We start from the raw sequence: 20,296 nt of genomic DNA on the forward strand, positions 1-20,296 counted from the left end.
AATCTGATCCCTGCTCCTTTTACAAGGGGGAATTTCATCTTCAGGTGCTTCCCAGCGCGAGCAGGGTGGAGGGATGACTGAAGATGAACTGGTCCTTTCTCCTCCTTGCAAGTTCTCATTCCAGCCTGAAACACACTGATGTGTTCGACAGGGGACAACACACAGGTCACTTCTTCAAACCCTTTTTAATCCTTTTTGAGAGAGACACAAACCTCCAGAGTAAAACTGAGTGGAAAAACAGCTTGAATTAAAGCCATCTGACAACAACTTGGCTTCCAACGAGTGAACAAGGAAACGGCCTCTTTGCAGAGTGAGTTGCTGAGTTCTGCCTGGTTTTCCACACCTCGTTCCTCCCATGTTCACCAACTATTTTCTCACTATCTAATGATAGAAATGAGGAGGCCAATAATAACACATCTTGAAAGTCACTGGGGAGCTGAGCTCAGCTTTCAGTTCAGATGGTTTCAGTTCTTTCTCTCTCCTCCTGCCTCTAGCACTTTGACTCTCCCACATTCAGGCTGTCCATAGCATCATGCGCAGCCATCCAAGCTGTGGGTCCTCAGTAGTCCAGGGAGATGAGCTTCCACATCCATCTATGAAACAACAGACCCACCTTCAGGGCCCATTCTCTCTTCTGAACTTACTGCCAAAGAGTAAATCCTTTACCTGGGTCTAGTGGGATTTAACATGCCCAAGTGCCTGGACCATCACGTCCCAGCCATGCAACCAGGAATGTTCAAGGTGAACCAAACATGGGGAAGAAGCTCTCATCAGTCCACATACTGGGTCCTTCCTAAATAAGGAATGTCCACAGACTGTATTATCCTTCCTGCAGTGCGCTCCTCAAAAATGACAATCTGCAGAAGAAAGGGACACGTGAACATTCCTCACACAAAGTTACTGTCAGCAGTTTGAGGAGGAAAAGGCACAGGATCCCAGTAGGGAAAGGTAGCAGCATTTAGGGAGCTCTGAACAGTGACTGGGATCCTTCAGCACCACACGCTGCTGAAAATGAAGCACATCAGGTTTGTCTTGCTTTGGAACGTGATGGCTTTGAAGTTGAGCTGCCATCCCCATCATGTCTCACTGGCTGCCAGAGCCAGAATCAGCTCGAGAGCAGCCCCTTCCTTCCCTCATCTCCCAGACCTTAGGAGAGAACGGCCTCCTTCCCCTGTGCCGCACTGCTTTGGAGCTGGACACAGGTAATCAATACATGAGCTACGTCCAGCTCTTTGAGACCTGGCTCGGAGCAGGATCGTGCATGGAACAAGCAAAGGGAAAGCTCTCACCTCATTGCTCCCTTTCCGTAGCCAGGGGCCAGGAAGGTAGAGTGTTTCCTGAGGGCCGATCTTCCAATAGCGGCCCAGGTTCTGCCCGTTGACAAACACAACTCCTTTTTCCCAGCCCTAGAACCAGGAGAACACACGGTTACTGAGGCAGCTGTGCTGCCTGCCTGGCATTCCCACTGGGAATTCAGTCTGCTTCACGCTCGCATTCTTCCAGGCCACTTCCCGCAGGTTTTCTGCTTGCTCTCCCTGAAGCCAGGAACATTTAAACCCCACTGAACAGGAGTTATCCTTAAAGCACTAATGAAAAGGATAAAGCTTCCAAAGATTCACGCTTGTACAGGAAAACCTCATCCTTTTGACAGACACATCTTGATGTCTTCCCAAGCACAGAACATCTCCCCTCACCTATTTCCCAGGTGACAGAAATCCCGCATTGACAGCAAAGCGGAACTGGAAAAGGGAGCACTACAATAATGACTGGCATCAACCCTGGCTTGAAGGGAATGAAATCAGAGAAGGCACTTGAATGACAGCTGAAGTTCTCTGCAAGAGCAGCAATAAGCCACAGAAGGAAGATGTGAATGCCAACTCTCATGCCATGTCTACAAAGAAGTGCCTCTTTCCATGCCCCATTGAGGAGGTAGGGATAAAACCAGTGCCTCCTTTCTTCGGTGTGCTCTGCAACTAGACAATAGCAAGCAGAAAAGACTGTCAATAGAGGAGCAGCTCTGCAGGCTCAGCATGGCACGTGTTCTCCCAGCAGGACCACTACAGACTAAACAGAGCCCAGACCATCCAGCTTCCAAACCTCTGGATCCAGAAAAGACAAAGGACTTGCCTGTAGCTTCAGGAACGTGTCCTGGGGCTGATGCTCGATCCACAGCCTTCCACGAAAAAAAGCTGGACCAACAAAGTAATCCGGGACCGCGCTCCAGCCAGTCACACGCTGCAAGCTGGCAGAGAAGGAGCAAACACAGCACGGAGCTGTTACAACAGGGCTGCTACTGCTTTGCGTGCCTGCAGTGTCAAGCAGTTGCTTTCTAGAGGGAGGGCCTCATGCTGCAAAGGGATGAAGGGGTCACCTGCAAACAGTCAAGACAAGCACTAAGCTGATCTCTCCCCTCCACTGAAGCGTGCTGGGGTCTTCGTTATCCTGTGCTTGCCCCATCACCAACAGCCCAACTCCTGCTACAAAGGAAAAGGCTCTATGGGGCTATCACCATCTCTAACACTGCTGAAGTGCCCGTCCTCCTTCACGGTGCAAGCTGAAATGCAGGTGGCTGGCATGTGCTAAAGGAAAGCCTGCAGAACTGACAGGATTCAAACCACACATTCCTGCCCATGTTCCAGGCGAGGAACACAGACACATCCACGGGAATTTCGGTAACTGGGGGCAATCTGGCACCATTTCTTACCTATGGCAACAATCTGGGAGCAGGGGACAAATAGAAGAGGAATGGAGGAGTGGGGGAGTCCCACGTGTTCCTTCTGACCCTTAGGAAGCGCAGCTCTTGGAGTCAGGGAAGCTGCTGCTCAGTGCAGTTGAATACCTGGGGAGCAGTCAAGCTAAAAGCCTTTTGCATCCTCCCACCCAGCGAACTGGTTCTCAGCTGATTGTGTTTTGCTGCTCCTGGGCACTTGCCAGTGCTGACCAACCCTGCTTTAGGCTGGGTATGGCAGCTCACTTGCAGCCCAAGCTTATGGGAGTCACCCCATCAATACCCTTCCAGCAGCCCCCCAGCGTTTCTTAAGATCAGTCTTAGAAATGGCCAGATCCCTTTGAAAAGCCATTTTATGGCCTCTCTTTTCCCTCCTACACACACCACAGGAGCTGTGAGATCCCGGGGGATGCACACTGTGTTCCTTTCTGGAATGAACAAGCTGCAAACAGTCTCTCTGGATGGTGGCCAGAGTCCATAGGGCATCTGTTGCCTTAAACATGTGCTAAGGTCTCCTCTATAACAGAGGCTCCTTGACTTCCCCCTGCTTGTTAATGTACTATTAGCAGTAGAGTTAATCCATCCCTTGTGACTTTGAATTACTAAATCATCTCCAACAGGGAATCACAGAACCAACCAGGTTGGAAAAGACCTTTAAGATCATCAGCTCCAACCCTGCGTGTGCTGGGATGCATCCCTTTGGGTGAGCCATGCTTTTACCTGCCTGATCTACCCCTGCTGTGAAGGAAGCCTTTAAATCCTCCACAGTGGGAATACACTTCACCCCTAAATCACGGCATAGATGAAGCGGCACCTACTTTACCTTGTGCTGCCTGCTATACGGAACTGCTATGGAGCAAATTTTGCCCCGGTGGTAAAAGTTGGTTTCAAATGAGGAAGAAAAGAGTTTTCAATGCCACAAACCTCTTCATGAAGGCAGGTTTCATCTCCAAGCTGTAAATCTTGAAGTTCCTCAAGGGGGTATTATTCAAGAAGACATCACCAATTAAGCCTGCAAGAGCAATGGGGGTGATGAAGAGCTAAGAACAGCTGAAGCTGAGAGATTTTCCTACTGGAACGTGAGGAACAGCAGGAGATGGAAAGCAGCCACATTCTGCAATGGAATTAGAGTCCATGTGGTCCCACTGCTCATCCAGATTGAGTAGGGAACATCACTGGACTTTGGCCTCTCCACTCTCTCCTTTGCTTCTACCCACCAAGCCATTAAATACCACTGAAGCAGAAAGCACTGCTGGCACAGGCAGCAGCCAGGGCTCTGGTGCATTGCTGGGCTTAGCTGACCAGCTATAGATTTGAAAGCAGCCAGTGAGCTGCTTCTGTAAAGGGCCCAGCACAAGGTGCCATGGGCTTGAACATCCAGTGCTGTTCATCCATGGATCTCAGGGCACCTTAAGAAGCCATTTACCTTTAGCACTCTCTTGTTACATAAAGTTATCCTCTACGTAGCAGGCAAAGCTGGGTCCTAATCCAGCTTCCTACTTACAGGAGTGCTGCTGACACTGTCACCGAGCCTTTGTGCACCTCTTCTGCAGTAAAGCTGTGTACAGCCACGTGCACAAGCCCACTGGTCTGTTTCGTGCAGTTTTTGCCCATAATTCCCCACTAAAATGGAATCCTGGGGGTTTGACCTCGTGCAGCTCCACAACTGGGTCAGACTTGAACATTTTAGTACGTTCCGCACAGCAGGGTGCAATTTGCTCCTCCTGGTATGGGGTGAGCTTTTAACTGTTGTGATCCTCCAATAGCAAACCCAGTTCTGCAGGGCTTATACTCAGAGAACCATGTCGGACAGTGGGAGAACAAAGAACTCCACTTACCTTTTCTCTGCTCATTCAGCGCCAGGCCATAATTGACACGACCACGGTTCTCTACCAAGAGTCTCAACTGCCTGAATCCCTGCAAGAAAGATAAGGAAGAGCATCAGCTGGACCAGTACTCAGCATGTGCCGTATCAGCCCTAGTGCCTGGCTAATAGAGGCCAACAGAGGTGTTGAACAGAGGGAAGGTGGCACCAATAACCTTTGGCAGTTGCAATTTGCCTGTTGAAAGCTGTGGGTCATGGGGCAGGACAGTACTTTCTACCTACCACAAGCAGTGATGCCCCTGAGGAACTCTCAGCTTTTTCATAAGAGCTGGGTTTTTTTTTGCTGTTAAAATCTGAAGTATCATTTTGGTATCACCCACAGAGCCAGAAATGGAGTGTGACACAGTACAGCTCTCCATCAAGTCATAAGAACAACTCCTATATCCGACCCACTCACCTAGGAGCCACGCACGGCTCTGCTGACATGCTTCAATCAATGCTCTGGTCTTATTGCCAACTTCTGCCAGGGTAAGATTACTCTCAGAGCAAAAAAGAGACGTTCCCCCTCATTTTATTTAAGTCCTAAAATGGGCAAAAGCCCCCAAACCCCCTTAAAAGCTGCTTTGTGCTAAGGAAAGTGAAGCCTACACGGTACTTAATGTCTACAGTTGCAGTTGTAGAATGTGCAGCAAAGACAACAAGGACTTGAATCTTCTCCATGGAAATGCATTCAAACCCCACTTCTCAAGCACAAACCATCACTTGGCAGTGAAAACACCCTGTATTTCACTCGTGAAACAGTGTCTCATTGGGGTATAACAACCATTCCCTGTGTCAGGCTACTGTTAAATGGATTTGGTGGGAGGTGCCTCCTGGAGAGCTATTCCTCTTTAGCAGTCTTGGTCCTGTTATCCACATCCTACTGCTGCAAGCAATCTCCAAGCAGTTACCTGTCCTTCAGGAAGGGAGAGCTCCACTATGTTGTAGTCCAGCTCACCAACATACATGGTGTTAACAAACACCTGCAGAGCAGAGCACAAGAGAGGAGAGCAACTTCTTATCAGTTATACTGTTGTAGCTGCATGAAGCTGTATCTGGGGAGGAAATTGCCTCTACTAGAACTCAGTGCCACTGATTGAGTGGAAGCGGGGGAGGAAAATCACAGCATCCCTCAGAACAGCCAATATTCTGCTCCGTAAAGACCTAAGTTCCAGCAGACTGGAACCTCAACCTGATTCACACATGGTAAGGGTTGGGGCTTAGCTGAGAACTTCCCATCTCCCTTCGTGGTTGACCCATTTCCTGCCTGCCAAGTCCAAAGCATTTACACCTGACTTAGGTTGGTCCCTCTGCTCCTTACCTGTGCTCGGTCACGGACGTGGTTCCTTGAGTGGAGATGGCCACCACCAAAAATGACAGTCTCATAGAGCACGTATCCATACAACTGCCCGCTGCTCTCATTCAGGTGCAGATTCTCCATGTTAATGGGAAACTCAGACTTAATGGGCTGCAAAGGAGAAACAGATCGAAGGGCAGAAATGGGCTCTCAGCATTGACAGCCCACGCAGAGGCAGCTTATTTCAGATAGGTTCACTGCCACAGGCTACATCTACCCTGTAAACCTCCTGTGACTCTGAAAGCCACAGCCAGGAAGGCGTCAGAAAAGGGAGCCAAGGACTTGCAAAACCAGAATTCCCAGATAAGGGAAGTGGCAGTAAAAGAGGTGAGATAAAAGATTTGCCTCCTTCACATACCCTTGATAAAACACTCCCTGACTTTATCCTCCTGGGGTACCAAGCACTAATTGCCCTTCCCACCTAAGGAGTGATGCCTTTTAGCATGCAAATCGGTAGTACTACCTGTAGAACAGACGGTATCACATCCCAGAGAGAGATGTACTGATGCAACAGGATTGCACCGTATGATGCCTTGCTTTCAATCACAGGAGGGAGAGGAAGAGGCTGGCCTGAGATGCAAAAAGAAAGAGAAAGATGGATCAAGTCTTTGAGATACCAAAGGCCAGCACGGATTTAAAGCCTCCTTGGTTCTCCCACCCATCCTTAGGACAAGAACCAACCAGAGCCACCGGGCTTCAGCTAAACAAGCTGAAACCAGTCTCGGCCTGAACACCGGAGGCAGGACAGTGACTTGGGTCTGGATTTCTCCTTACCAATGATCATGCTGAAGAGCTGCCGGAGCTTGAAGAATTTGGACGTATAATCTCCAGCCTCTGTCAGCACAGCATCGTAATCTGAAAGAGCAGCACAGAGGGGGTTTGAAGCACACAGCAGCTCTGGGACAGTACTATCAACATGAGGCAAAGCTGTGATCTGTGACTTCTATTCCCAATTCAGGATGAGGGGCTTCTTCACACCCTGGGATAGGTCTGGAAATAGGAAACACTACTGTAACCCCCCCTGTATACAGGTACTTGCTTCTGAGCTATGTTCCAACTCATCTCTCCACGACAAAGTGGATGTAGTGATCACTTCTCAATGCTTCTGTCAAGTGTAACCAGCCCACAGGGGAGCCTGAGCTGCACCCTATAGGTGCATGGGCCAGGCAACGGAAGAAAACTCACCATAACTGGTGACATCTGACTTGTATTCATCAGCCTCCAACGCACCGTTCATGAAGCCGAAGTTGGTGCCTCCGTGAAACATGTAGAGATTGATGGAGGCTCCCAGTTTGAGGATGCTGGCGACGGTATTCACCATCTCTGTAAAGGAAGGGCAGTGCCAGGTAGGCCACAGAGCAAGAAGTTAGGCTAAAACTCCTCCAGACACAAACATTCTGGTCCTTGTCAGTCAGTACCACTGCAGGGATTTGGACTGAGATATGGATTTTGCCCTCAGGAAGAGAGGCACGTCTATTGATGTACCAGGACACATTAATACATTCAAATGTAAAGGGGTAAAGGGTAAAGCTCGTGCCCTTGAACAGGAATTCTGCTTTTAAGCAGAGGAGTTGGCAGCACTACTCAGCCACTAATGGCCCAGTTACAACTGCAGGAGGGTGAGAGAGGCAGGACAGCAGTGATACCCAGCGCTCCTTACAGAGCTTCTACAGCACCCGTGTGAGATGCCCAGGGGGTTCTGGAGGTTTGGCTGGGGTGGGTGTGTTCAGCACCAGTTTTCCTTCCTAATGAGCTTCTAAACTAGGAATAAAGGATCCGTTTCAGTCCATGTGAGACCAGCAAGAGGCTGGAGGTCACACATCCCCCCAGCAGGTAAACTCCTCTCCCAAGGAGGAGTGCTCAGTCACTAGATGAGCACCGCTGCTACATCTTTACACAGCACTCAGCAAACCTTCACAGCGCTCAGGAGGTGACACTGAGGATTTCAATCACTGGGCTGCACTTTTAAACCACCCTGGAGCAGCACGAGGCCTCCGGACACACTGACACTGAGAACATAGAACCCCAGAGGAAAAGCATCATCACAAGAGCTGCCATTTACTGACACTAGCCAAGGAAAGCCACAGCACAGCAACGTGAGCCACTCACTGCGGGGCTCTTCAGTTCCAAAGCTTCCCACAAAGCAAAGGCTGCAAACTGCTGTGTGCCCCACAGGAGCAGGATATGGTGCTCACCATCTGCATCAAAGACATAGTGAGGGCCGCCCCAGTTATCGAACCATCCAGTCCAATACTCCATCACCATCTTGGGCTGATCTCCCTGTAGCGAAACAAAACCAAGGAGTTAAACTGGAGACTTGGCTCTTCTAGAGAAGCATTGAAGGCAGTTTGGCAACGTGCTTTCTTCTCAAGAGCATCCGAGAGCTGTGAACAAGATGCTGTGGGGCTGCGGTGCCCAAGCAAAGCAGAGAAGACCTCTTCTAGGCACAAAGCAAAACCCACAGCACTCAACCAGGTGCCACAAACACTTCTGGATCCTGCTGTGTGCTAGAGCCAGAGCGAAAGCACAAACCAAGCGTCACTGCTTTGCTCCTGGAAATACCCGTTTAGGAATGACAGCTTCCCAGTGCCAGCCCCGAGCGTGCAGGTGCACTGCAGTGAATGCCTGCCAAGGTACAACAGCAGCCCTGAGCAGCTTAATGCCTTTTTAATGCTGCACATGGTGCTGGCAGCAAGAAATTAGCCTTTGCAGGAATTAGGTCTTCATTAAAAGGCTCTGCAATTGCAGACACAGAGCAATTGCTTCCTATCTGTCACAGCCTGCCTTGGCTCCTCCAGAATTCCACCCAGCCCCATCCCACTGGCCAGGAGCGCAGCCTGGCTGGCACTCCCTCCTCATGGCAGTTATTCCTAGTCAAGGGAATTCTGCCCTTTATTTGGCAGGGGCTTTATCTGGTGCCACATGGAGCAGCCACATTAAGTGGCATTGAAGAAACTCATGTTTCATTAGGAGGAAACAACTGCAGGTGCCTGTAGGGATCCAACTGTTCCACGTACACAGCAGCTCTTGGGAATGTCTCAGCAACCCATCCCTAACAAACTCATCCAAGGAGGAGTTTTATCGCCCTCTGCAATAAAAGACCTTAAAAAGGAAATGATAACAGAGCAGCTGCAAGAGCTCCATTTCCAGAGCTGCCCTTCCAAATCGAGCGGAACACAGCTCTCCTGCACCTTACCTGCACCGAGTCCAGGTGTTTCAGCAGCCCAGGTTCCAGCTTCTGGAAGTTAACAGTGGCCAGTGCTATTGGGGAGAAGAAAAAGGGTTTATTCCTTTAACCACCTGCAAAATGCCTGAGGGACCATTGGGAATCCGGCACGAGCTCAGGGGCAAGCAGAGCATCATCCGAGCCATCATTACAGCCTCCTGAGAAGCTGCCCATCAAAGCCTTCTCTGGGTATGCAGAATCAAACTGGACAGCAGCACACAGTGGAATATGTGCAGGCCATCTCTGTGGCTCTCATGTTCTCAGGTACTAGAAAGAGAGCATCAGAGTAGCTCACGGGGTGTCACAAGCTTTAGTTAGAGGCTGTAAAGCGCTTGGAGGTCCTCAGATAAAAAGCACTACATAAAGGCAAACTTATTAGTCTGGATGCACACTGAGCTTCCAGGCGTTAGGAATCAATCCCTGCTGCCTTAGAGCTTGGCATGCCTGTGGGGTGGGTGAGAGAAACCACAGCACCAGCGAAGCAGACAGAATTGGGAAGCTTAATCTGTGCTTTTGCCCTGTGCAGCATGAGGGGAGCAGCAGCCACTTGGTGTGTGCTGCAGCGTAGCCAAAGTCACTGCATGAGCTTCAAGGGCTGAAGCAGGACAACCTCTCTCCAGGAGCCCACGCATTAGAAGACACTGATCTGGTACTAACGGCCCAGCCCCTGGTACATGGTTGGATTTAGCACCGCTTGGCAATCCCGCAGGTGAACATGCTCAGTTCTGCTTTTCACGCAGCACACCATTGGGAATGGTGCAGAAAACCGGTCCCCAAAGCCTTCCCCATCCTTTCCACAGCTGGCAGCTCTCACATACACACAGCTTTCCACCAACAGCTTCCTCTGCAGCGCACCAGACTGCTCCTGGCATGAAGGGGAACCGACAAACGCCTCTCAGGCAGGACTCAGTACACCAGTGATGAAGAGAATCAACAAAATCACGTCCATTTTCAGCTCCAGTACAGAGCCTTCTCTATTTTCTTACCAATTTCTACAGTGGGTTTTGTTCTCTCCCCTGTAGTGCTTCCATAATCTCCTTGCTGCTCCACTGCTCTGAGCCCTAGTTATTCCACACATCTGATTACTTGACATGTTGACTCTAATGAGCAGATTGTTATGACATCCAAGAGGCAAATTGGTATCAAAGAGTGCTCAGCATGCAACACGCTGCAAAAGGCAACTCCAAACATGAGCTCCGAGGCAGTCAACATTCCCACAGGAGAGGGGGAGGGCTAAGCAGGGACTTCCACAGCAGACCTGCGCTGCAGCGCTCTGCCAAGGGAGAGAGTGACTCTGTGTGGTCATGGCTGAGCACTGCTGCCCGCCACCAGGATACACGTGAGAAGATGCAGTGCTGGGGTAGGGCCATGGACTGAATTTGTCCCTCTCTTATTATGGTCATAGAACCATGGGATTATTCGGCTTGGAAAGGACCTTAGAATCATAGAATAGTTAGGGTTGGACAGGACCTCAAGCTCATCCAGTTCCAACCCCCCTGCCATGGGCAGGGACACCTCACACTAAACCATCCCACCCAAGGCTTCATCCAACCTGGCCTTGAGCACTGCCAGGGATGGAGCACTCACAACCGCCCTGGGCAACCCATTCCAGTGTCTCACCACCCTAACAGGAAAGAATTTCCTCCTTAGATCCAATCTAAACTTCCCCTGTTTCAGTTTGAACCCGTTACCCCTTGTCCTGTCACTGCAGCCCCTGATGAAGAGTCCCTCCCCAGCATCCCTATAGGCCCCCTTCAGGTACTGGAAGGCTGCTCTGAGGTCTCCACGCAGCCTCCACTGCTGCCCACCACCAGGATACACGTGAGAAGATGTAGTGCTGGGGTAGGGCCATGGACTGAATTTGTCCCTCTCTTATTATGGTCATAGAACCATGGGATTATTCGGCTTGGAAAGGACCTTAAAGCTCATCCAGCTCCGACCCCCTGACACGGGCAGGGACACCTTCCTCTAGAGCAGCTTGCTCCAAGCCCCATCCAACCTGGACATAAAAACCCTGTCATAAGAACAAGAGGAGGAAAAATAGGAGGGAAATGCCTTAAATCATCCCCCTGCATGAGATTAGCAAATGGTGCCCTCCTTCACCTATCTACCAGAGGCTGTAAGCTCAGAGCAAGCAGGATGAGCAGAGAGGGCTACCCCAACCCACTAACCTTACAGAATGCTCTATCTCTGAAGCAAGGTTTTGATGGGCTTTTTCCTTCTCTTTTTCTATTGCAAAGTGGGTATCTTCTTATTATTATTATTAATAATGGCTGAGGTACTTGTTTAGTATCTATTGAAATGAAGCAATAAGAAGTAGTATTTCCAGCCTTTTAATCTGATTAACACAGCTAACGGGTGCAGCTTAGTGAATGGAGCATACTGCTCTCACCCAAAGGCTATGTTTCATCAGCTGCCCCTGGCAAAGAACAGTCTTACCCTGCTCTCCTCCAAGCACATACCTGCTCCAAGCATATACCTGTCCAAGCACATACCTGCTCCAAGCACATACCTCCTTCCACTAAGCCATAGGACAGCCCATTCTTGTTGTCCGAGGTCATTAACATTTCCACAATCCCTCTGTTTAGCAGGGCCTAAATGAGAAAGAGGAGAAGCAATTGTGTTAACAGCCTCAGTTTAGTGCTGGTCAGGGTATTAAAGCATTCAAGCACATTATCAGCACCTTTGGGGATAGCCTGAGACTGGGAGTGGCTTGGTAAGAAACACTATTCCCGTGACATCTCCCATTGCTCCTAACGCTTAAAGACAACTGCCAAACCTTGATCTATCTTAGAAAGCAGGACTGGAAAGGTGATGCATCAGACTCCAGGATTTCCTCTCCTTCTTCTGAGCTCAGTTAAATAAAGAGCATCACTGCTTTCCATCGAGAGAGGGCTTCAGGTGGAAGGAGACAAAGAAAAGCAGCTCACCCTCCCTGAATGGGAGCTGATGTGCCAGTGACTGCATCACGGACTGCTCAGGTACCGGTGCTCTTCACCAGTCAATGCATTTACAAGTTCTTCTCTGTATGAAACAGGACTCCAAGGCTTTGGAATGCCCATGCACAAAGAAGGCTCTTCCCATCAGGCCTGTTCCCTTCTGGGTGTTTTCTTTACAGAGCAGTGGCTCGTGTTTGAAGGAGAGATGGGGAAACCTTGAATTCACCCCTCTTTTCACTGGACCCGCAGGGAAGTCACTCCCTCAGCCTCCAGGGGCTTGGAGAACAAACCTGCAGTGCCCTCATTCCGAATTCCTGCCTCTGAAGTGGTGCTAAAGACGCTTATCACAGATAAAGCAACCTGCATCACGTGCAGCAACCGGCTCGTGTGTGCTGTGTGATCAGAGAAACCTCTGCCTACAGCCCCAGCCTGCACAAAGAGCAGACTGGGGCATTCCGCACAGCCCCCCTTGGGGAATTACAGCGCAGAGGTTAAAGACAAGCCCCATTCAGAGCTGGGACAACCGGGCTCGTTTATCAACCTGCGATTACTTATTGATACCCCACTGAATGCTGGGATCTGAAGGAATCCAGCTACTGAGGGACTGGAGTTTCTCACACAGCCTCTTGTGTCGAGCCCTGCATCCACGTGAAGTTTTGTTGCCCGTCTTTTGAATACAAGTGTGAAATGGAGAGCCAGCGGAGAGCTGCCCACACTGGAATGTCTCAGGGCATTCCAGGGCACAGCAGAGACACCAGGAATAGAAACAGACCCAGGCGTGTGCTCAGCTAATCCCAGCTCCTGCTCCGTGTGGGGAGGGAGCTGCCACTACACGGCACTGCACCCACACGGGGGAGGTCAGCACAGGGCTTCCAGGTGTTCCAAGAGTTGCCAGGGGGGGAATAGGCACATTCCTTCCAGGAGGATTGCAACGTATGTTCTAGCTGCAGATGTGAATTAATCGAGTTTAAAGCCCAAACCAGGACAAAGACCAGGAGCTCCGCCCCACGTTAGATCCCACTCCAGCCAAAAAGGACGCCCTGCAGATCCTGCTTCCCCACACTTTCATCTTTAACCACAATGCACTTCCTCGGATGCACGCTGCACACAGCGCCAGAGGATGATGAAACAGCCCTGCAAAAGCACACCCACAGCAGGCCCGGCAAGGGGATCTGTTCTGGCAGGTCTGGGAAGCATCCTTCATGACTGAGAGATGGAAAAGCACCAAGGCAACACGCTGCTCAGGCACAACAGAGCCCCTGTGCCCCATCCACGCAGGCCTCTGCAAGCCAGCTGCTTATATACTTGCCACTGGTGTGACACAGAGAGGAAGCTGATCCGTTGTCAGTGCAGACTGGCCATTAACTCCTTCACGTGTTACTATGTACTCCCTATGGAACCTTCTAAGCGATGCTGAATCACTCCATGGGATGGAGATAGTGCAGGCGCTGCTGTAAGCAGGTCAGGACTCCTGCCACACCATGGACTCGCTGCAAGAGCCTCTCTGTACCTCCTGCAAGAGGGCAACCGGAGCCAGAGGGAACTGGAAGGTGAAGCGGGGGCACCCAGAGGGTGTCAGAAGAACAGGGAACATCCAACTCACAGCAATGCACGCTCCTGTAACAGCACTTCCAAGCATTCAGTGAGAAGTTAAACACCCAGCTGTGTAAGACAGGCACTGTCTGCCTTGCAACTGTGCTGGGGGCAGACAAACAGGTCGGGCTTATGTTAGCTCATCTCTAAGGTTCCTTCCAACCCTAGCCCTGCCTCTCTGCGTTAGATCCACCAGGATAACCTGGCCCCCGTGGGCACTGGCCAACTCCCCATCACTCAGTTCAGAGGGAGGGCCCAGGGCATGGTTTAGTCTCTGTTGGCCAAGGGTAAGGGAGGCACTTGGCAAATGACCTGCCTGGTGCTGAGCTCCAGATCACACACGTTCAGGAGGGTGCCAGTGGCTTGTTCACAGCCACGCAAGTCAGAGGCAGAGAGAAACCTCTCCCTAATGCTAAGAGAAGCCAAACAGGACCAGAAGGAGACAGCATCTTCAAGGCCAGCTATCTACTCTAAACACCCCTCCACTTCCCTATCAGCCTCTTCTCTGGGAGAGATGAGAACACAGGCTTATCAGTACTGGGAGGGTCATACGCCATCTCTTCCACTCCAGGAGGAAAGATGAAGGGGAAAGCAGCGGGATTATGTGCTGATGCTTCCAAGGGTTTGTGAAGCCCAGCTCAGGATTACTGAGAAGAAAGAAAATACCATATGGAAAGTGTTTAGGAGAGAGATTCACCCCAGAAACAAGTGCCCGTGCCAACATTACCATTTTAACATAGGCCATGTAGTTTGGGTCTTTGGCATAGGAGCCATACTCGTTCTCCACTTGCACTGCAATGATGGGACCTCCTTTCTTGTACTGTTGGGAACGAAAGGGAGAAGTTGGTCACCAGGGAACTAAAGCAGAGGGATGGAAGCCTCAGTGGCACAGGGAAGATGCAGGAGTCTCGGATGGACCCAGCTCCACCCTCCCAAAGTCCGTGTACAACCAAACCTCTGGATCTGGAGAGCTGACAGAGACAACCCTGGTACTGCTTCAGGCGGCTGCCATCACACACAGCTCCCGCTGCTCTCTGCACACAGTCCCCACTCGTGACAGAGAGGGTAATGGGCTGGACTTGCCTGAAGAGGGACCACAAGAGGCATCAGACGGTCAAAATAAGCATCCACGGCTTCCGTGAAGCCCTTGTACGTTGTCCTCAGCTGCATCTCTGGGTCCTGCAGGAGCCAGCTGTGAGACAGGCAGCAAACAGAATCCATCAGAGTCTCCTGGCCACTCAAGGCCTGGGCCACTTGGCGAAGGCCACAGTGCAGGTATGGACACCCGAGTGCCCCATCTCCCCTTCCAGTGAGACCAGGCTGCAATTGCCAACCCCTTCCCTTCTTTTTGGCCTGCACTTTGGGCCTGAGCTCACTTCATACCTTTCCCAAGAGGGTTTCAAGGGCTCAACTTACCACTGGCAAGGTTACCCTGGAGCATCCTACATCCCCTAGGGCACCCGACAACCAACCCCTCACAAACCCCAGCCATCACCCAAGCAAAGCTTCCAGGCATCGTTCCCATGGTTTCTACTGCTCATTTCCAAGACTTAGTTCACTGGTTGGGTCTTAACACGAGAAAGAGCAATTTGCTTCAGAGCAGACCAGTGTAGTGTTGTAACACTGAGCTTGCAGCTTCCTTGCCTCTGCAAAAGGAGGCATTAACTAATAGTGCTTCCAGAGGTCTGGAATACTCAACTCCTGCACTCTGCACGCAGCTCACTGGGCTTACAAAATCACTGCTCTTTATCTGTGAAATGGGAACAGCGCTGCTGCTCTTTATCAGTCTTTTATCTGACTGATAAAGATGCACATGGCAATACTGGCAGCCAACTGCTGCCTCTGGGCACACAAGCCATCCCGACACATCTTCCAGTTCCACCCCGAGCCCTCTGGTGCCAAAGGCATCCTGAGAAACGACGACTGCAAGCAGCAGTCCCCGCTGCAGTGTCTCCGCTAAGGCTGATGCTCCCTGACGGTGAGGAAAACAAGCGCTTCCACTGGGATCCAGTAACCGGGCGAGCCTCAACGCTGACGCCTTCAACTCAGCTCCCAAAGCCTCTCACCAGCAAGCCGTGTGCACACAGCAGGAGGGTGGCATGGTCAGGGGTCAGCCAACCCTTCCCCGGCTCTGAAGGAGGCTCAGCTGCGTGCCCAAGGGCTTTTCCACCACCCCAAAGGCTCACCTCAAGGGAATCAGCACACACTTACCTGGGCAGACCCCCAAGGTCCCACTCGGAGCAGATGTAAGGGCCAGGACGCAGGAGCACCCAGAGGCCATTCTTAGCTGCCAGCGACAGGAAGGCCCTGGGGATGCAGAGAGCTTCATCAGTGCCTGCCTGCCCCAGTCACTGCAGCACAGGATCTGCCTGCTGAGGCTCGCACTGGGACTAAAGCTCTAAGGAGCTCCAGAAGGAATGGGAGCCTCCATTGCCTGATCAAGGCACGGGCTGGAAATGACCTCCTCATCCAGAACCAGCAGAGCCAAGGGGTCTGGGGCAGAGCTGGCGGCACCACGTACCCGAGATCCAGGTTCCCACTGAAGTCGAACTTCCCTCGGTCTCGTTCATGGAGGTTCCATGGCACGTACCTGGGCAGTGCAGGGGTGGAAAGGGCTCTGCATTGGTGAAGCACCTCAAACCCCACCCCCCCCCGCACCCCCTGTGTGAGTCACGCACCCCTGGCCACAAGCATCCCTTCAAACAACCGGGATGGAGGACAAACCCCACCAACAGCTACGGAAGGGGACGGAGCCCAGGGAGGGAGGACACTTACGTCGTGAGGGTGTTCAAGCCGCAGGCTTTCATTTTCAGCATTCGATCTTCCCAGTATTCCCTGGGGACTCGGAAGTAGTGCATGGAGCCTCCGAAGATGCGGAACGGCATGCCCTCCAGCAGGAACTGCGAGTGCTCTGCCTGCAGGCCAAGCGTCCTCCCCCATAGCCGCAGAGGGACCAGCTCGCTCCAGTTAAACCTGGAAGAGAAAGGCAGGGATAAGAGCACGCGGTCTCCAGGGATCAAATCTGGCTCCTGAGAGGCTGCTCGTGCTCCCCTACCTGGCAGGGTCTGCTCTGACTGCTCCTCAAGCCATGCTCTTTGCCAGAGAGAGCTATAGACAGAGGGAAGCCTGCCCACGATGTGCATTTACCCCTCCTTTCAGTAGCAGCTCCCATCCCAAGCCCCTTTGCCACGCTCTGCAACTCAACTGTGGCACTGCTCCGGCCTGGAGCATGGAACCGCCTCACTGGCAACGCAAGGAGGGCAGCTCCTCACTCCCAATTCCAGCACTTCCCGAAGTTATTCCCTTTCAGATGTCCCTGTTCTGCAGCAGGACAGCTGAGTCCCAGGTCCCTGTTCCAACAGCAGCTGCAGCTCGGTAGTGATACCCTGAGCATCTTGTGGCCTCCGACACCTTCCAACTCCATGCGTGGGAAGCAAAGCGCCCTCAGTGGGAACAGAGAACTTCTTCCTTCACGTCCTGGATTACAGCCATCCCAGGAAAGGCAGAGGCAGCTGCCCGCACCAGCCTCTCACTGCTTCCACTGCTGTATTCATATGCCAATAGAACAGGAGCAAAGCAGATGCCAGGTTCCACAGCACTTACCACCTTGAGTCCCCACGCTACCACAGCTCCATTCGGGATGGTTCCTGCATGCTCTGTCTATTCCCTATCCCCTTGCAGTTGGTTTTGGCGGAACCAAGAAACCATTGCATCAACAAGCAGTCAAACTGCCTCCACCATCCCAGTTCCACCACTCGGAATACACACAGGAGCTGGACAATAGCAGCTTGTTCCTCAGAGAGCTCCGCACAGCCAGATGTGAGGGATGAATTCCCATCTCAAGCAAGCAGGAGTGGAAGGGAAATGCCTCAAGCTCCCGCTGCTTTCTCTACTCTAGGTGCAGAGCAGGTATTAGCAGAGGGGGAGGACTCTCAGGGCTTACAGGGGTTGCTAACCAGCGGCTAGTACCTGTCCTTCAACACAAGACAAGGAGACCGAAGGGACTAAGCCTACTGCACGGGCTGGCTGGCAAGCCCAGGGTACCTGTACAGCACAGCATTCCCACAGGGCTCTGAGACAGCCGGCAGCAGGCACGGGTAATACCTGGAAAAGGAAGTCTCGATTAGCGATTGAGAGCCTTCAGCCACCAGGCGCATCCACCCTGCAACCACTGCCAGAGCGAGGAGCTGGGAACACATCCCATAACGGTGCTGCAGGAATAACAGAGCTGACAGGGAGACAGGCAGCTCAAAGGAGGAGAAACAGGCACAGCACACAACAGTGCTCTCCTAGGCAAGGAACAAGCCAGAGGATGATGGGGTGAGGCTTGGGAACAGCAGCGCTGCTCCCAAGGAGTTCCTATGGGCTTTACCGCAGGGATGGTGGCTCTCAGTGCATCCAGAGGGTATCCTACAGCTCCGTGCCCCTATCCCAGAACTAGCTCTTAGAGCCAGTGAGCTCCCCAAAGAGCAGCTCTATCTGCTCCTGCTTGGTGCAAGCCAGAGCTGGAAAGCTCAGAGGGGTCTGGAGACTCTGATACTTCGAGAGTAAGCTGGAAAATCCCCGTTTCCCATCAGTTCCTGAGCCCTAACTCACCCCTGCCCACAGCACCCAGGAAACACACAGCCAGGTAAAAATAACCCCATCGCTTCATCCGCTTAACCCTGGCCGTAACTCAGCTGGCACATTCCCTGCCTCAACACTCCCTAGCTCCAGGGGTGGCTCTGGCACCTCATTCCCCGGTGCTGGATTTCCCACTTCCCCCGGCTCTGTGCTTCCAATGGAGAGCAATTTATAGCTCCCAGGGTCGGGTTTCCCATCTCCATAATGAAAAAACCCAAACCCGGCTCCAGTCCTCTGTGATGAGCAGAGCCTGAGCCCTGGTATTGCTCCCCCACATACCCACAGCAGCCAAAGGAGAAGGAAAATGAAGCCAAAACAGGGTTAGAAGCATGGAGACCCATGCTTTGCTTTGCCCACACCAAAGGACAAGAGACTTCATTTAACCCCTAAGCTCTACGCAGAGGGCTCTGCTCTTTATTCCAGGCTCCCTGTGGCCAGGGGAAAGGGAAAGCTTTGAGTTGCCTTCACTCAGGACTTGCAGTCCGGTGGCAACCAGGGTCCTGTGTCAGTCAGCCAAGCCCCAGATGCACGTTCAGTGTGGTGGGGATAACGATCCCTGCACCTCCTGGTACAGGTTATTCCCAGGTGGAGAAAACCACCCGGTTCTGACGGATACCCTGGTTTACAGACGCTCTGTGGAGCAGACTTCCACCCGTTTATCAGGTATTGGCTTGCAAAGGTCCTGTGTGAAGAACGGACGTGGCACAAACCCAAGACCTGCCCTAAAAGAACTTTGCTTCTAAAAGGCAAGGACTTAGCAGAGCTTGCCTATAGCCCTGAGGGCCGGGCTGTTTCCTGCTATGAATTTCAGGAGCCATTATAAACATCCAATAAATCCCAGGGGTAATAAATCCCAGGTTATTACGGTGTGGGTTGGAAGGAACCTTAGAGCTCAGCTAGTTCCATAGGCAGGGACACCTTCCACCAGAGCAGGTTGTGCAAAGAATACCGACATCTGTTCTATCCAAGGAATAACCACGTCTGTTCTATCCAAGGAATAACCACATCTTCCCTTGTATCATCTCCAGTGCCAGGGACTGAAGAGCTCCTGCCACTCGGCATGGACGAGTGCAACCCACACCCCTCCAGCTACAACGCGAGACAGGGAAGAGCATCACCCCCAAACGGATGTGATCCAAGCTACAACCCTGAGCTGCAGCCCTTGCTCTGCAGGTGGACTCCAGCGGAGCAGAAGGAGGTGGCAGCACCGCGGGCGCAGCGCCTCTCCCCGGGTACCACACGGGCACGGGATGGGCAGGGCCGGACCGGGAGAGCTTGGAGCGAGGTGCAGCTCCAGCGCCGGGATTGGCTTCCCAGCGGGAATGCCGCTTCCGTGCCGCGATGATGGAAAGCCTCGGGAGAGCCAACACCGCCCGGGACAGCATCAGCGCAACGCAGGGCGCGATCTACAGCGCTGGCAGCCGGCCGCCCCTCACCCGTTCCCGTTTCTGACGGGCAGGAGCTGCGTTTATCACCGGTGCAACTCCAGCTGCAAACCGGGCAGCAGCGGGGCGCGCTCCTTCCCCCGCACCCCCCGAAGGAAGGATTTGGCTTTATCCCCACGGATTCATCCCCCGGCCGGCACTGCCTTGATTCACCGGTTTCACCCCGAAACCACGCTCCCGGGCCCGCTCTCACCTCCGCACCAGCACCCACAGCACCACCGCGACCAGCGCGACCCCGCCGACACGGCGCTGCCGCCGCCCGCCGCACGGCCACATGGCGGCCGCGGTCCGCCGCCGGCCCCGGCCCGGCCCCTCCGCGAACCCCCCCTCCTCACTCCGCCGCTTTGGTCCGCTCCGCCCGCTGCTCGCTCGCTATTGGCCAGCCGTCGGCTCGGCCTGCCTCTTAGCAGCCTCTGATTAGTGGCTGGGCGCCCGCAGGGCGGGACGAAGGGTCGCGGTATGGTGAGGCGGGTCCCTGTGCCCCTCCGCCGCCCGCTACCCGGGGAGGCGGCTTCCGAGCC

At 52.6% G+C, this 20,296-nt stretch overlaps 1 protein-coding gene across 3 annotated transcripts; it reads right to left on the minus strand.

The window, feature by feature from the left end:
• Window positions 1-166: 166 nt before the first annotated feature.
• LOC136023083 (beta-galactosidase-1-like protein 2) lies at window positions 167-20,080 on the minus strand. 3 transcript variants are annotated; one of them, XR_010616460.1, is made up of 21 exons: window positions 19,969-20,080; window positions 17,752-17,811; window positions 16,483-16,680; window positions 16,229-16,297; window positions 15,919-16,014; window positions 14,791-14,899; window positions 14,435-14,527; window positions 11,688-11,769; window positions 9,146-9,210; window positions 8,145-8,229; window positions 7,135-7,272; window positions 6,724-6,804; window positions 6,413-6,519; window positions 5,914-6,060; window positions 5,504-5,575; window positions 4,567-4,645; window positions 3,653-3,740; window positions 2,128-2,242; window positions 1,290-1,406; window positions 667-857; window positions 167-593 (listed from the first exon to the last, which is right to left on the minus strand). XR_010616460.1 is itself a non-coding variant. In XM_065697170.1 (21 exons), the coding sequence occupies exons 1-21, from the start codon at window positions 20,049-20,051 to the stop codon at window positions 560-562; spliced, it is 1,992 nt and encodes a 663-aa protein (XP_065553242.1). In that variant the 5' UTR covers window positions 20,052-20,080; the 3' UTR covers window positions 167-559. The 3 variants fall into 3 exon arrangements, 2 of the variants coding, with proteins under 2 accessions (XP_065553242.1, XP_065553243.1); XM_065697170.1 differs by having other exon boundaries at window positions 784-857; XM_065697171.1 differs by lacking the exon at window positions 17,752-17,811 and having other exon boundaries at window positions 784-857.
• Between the last annotated feature and the right edge of the window lie 216 nt (window positions 20,081-20,296).

This window comes from Lathamus discolor, chromosome 17 (genome assembly GCF_037157495.1).
Source record: "Lathamus discolor isolate bLatDis1 chromosome 17, bLatDis1.hap1, whole genome shotgun sequence".
In the NCBI taxonomy this organism is placed as follows: Eukaryota; Metazoa; Chordata; class Aves; order Psittaciformes; family Psittacidae; genus Lathamus; species Lathamus discolor.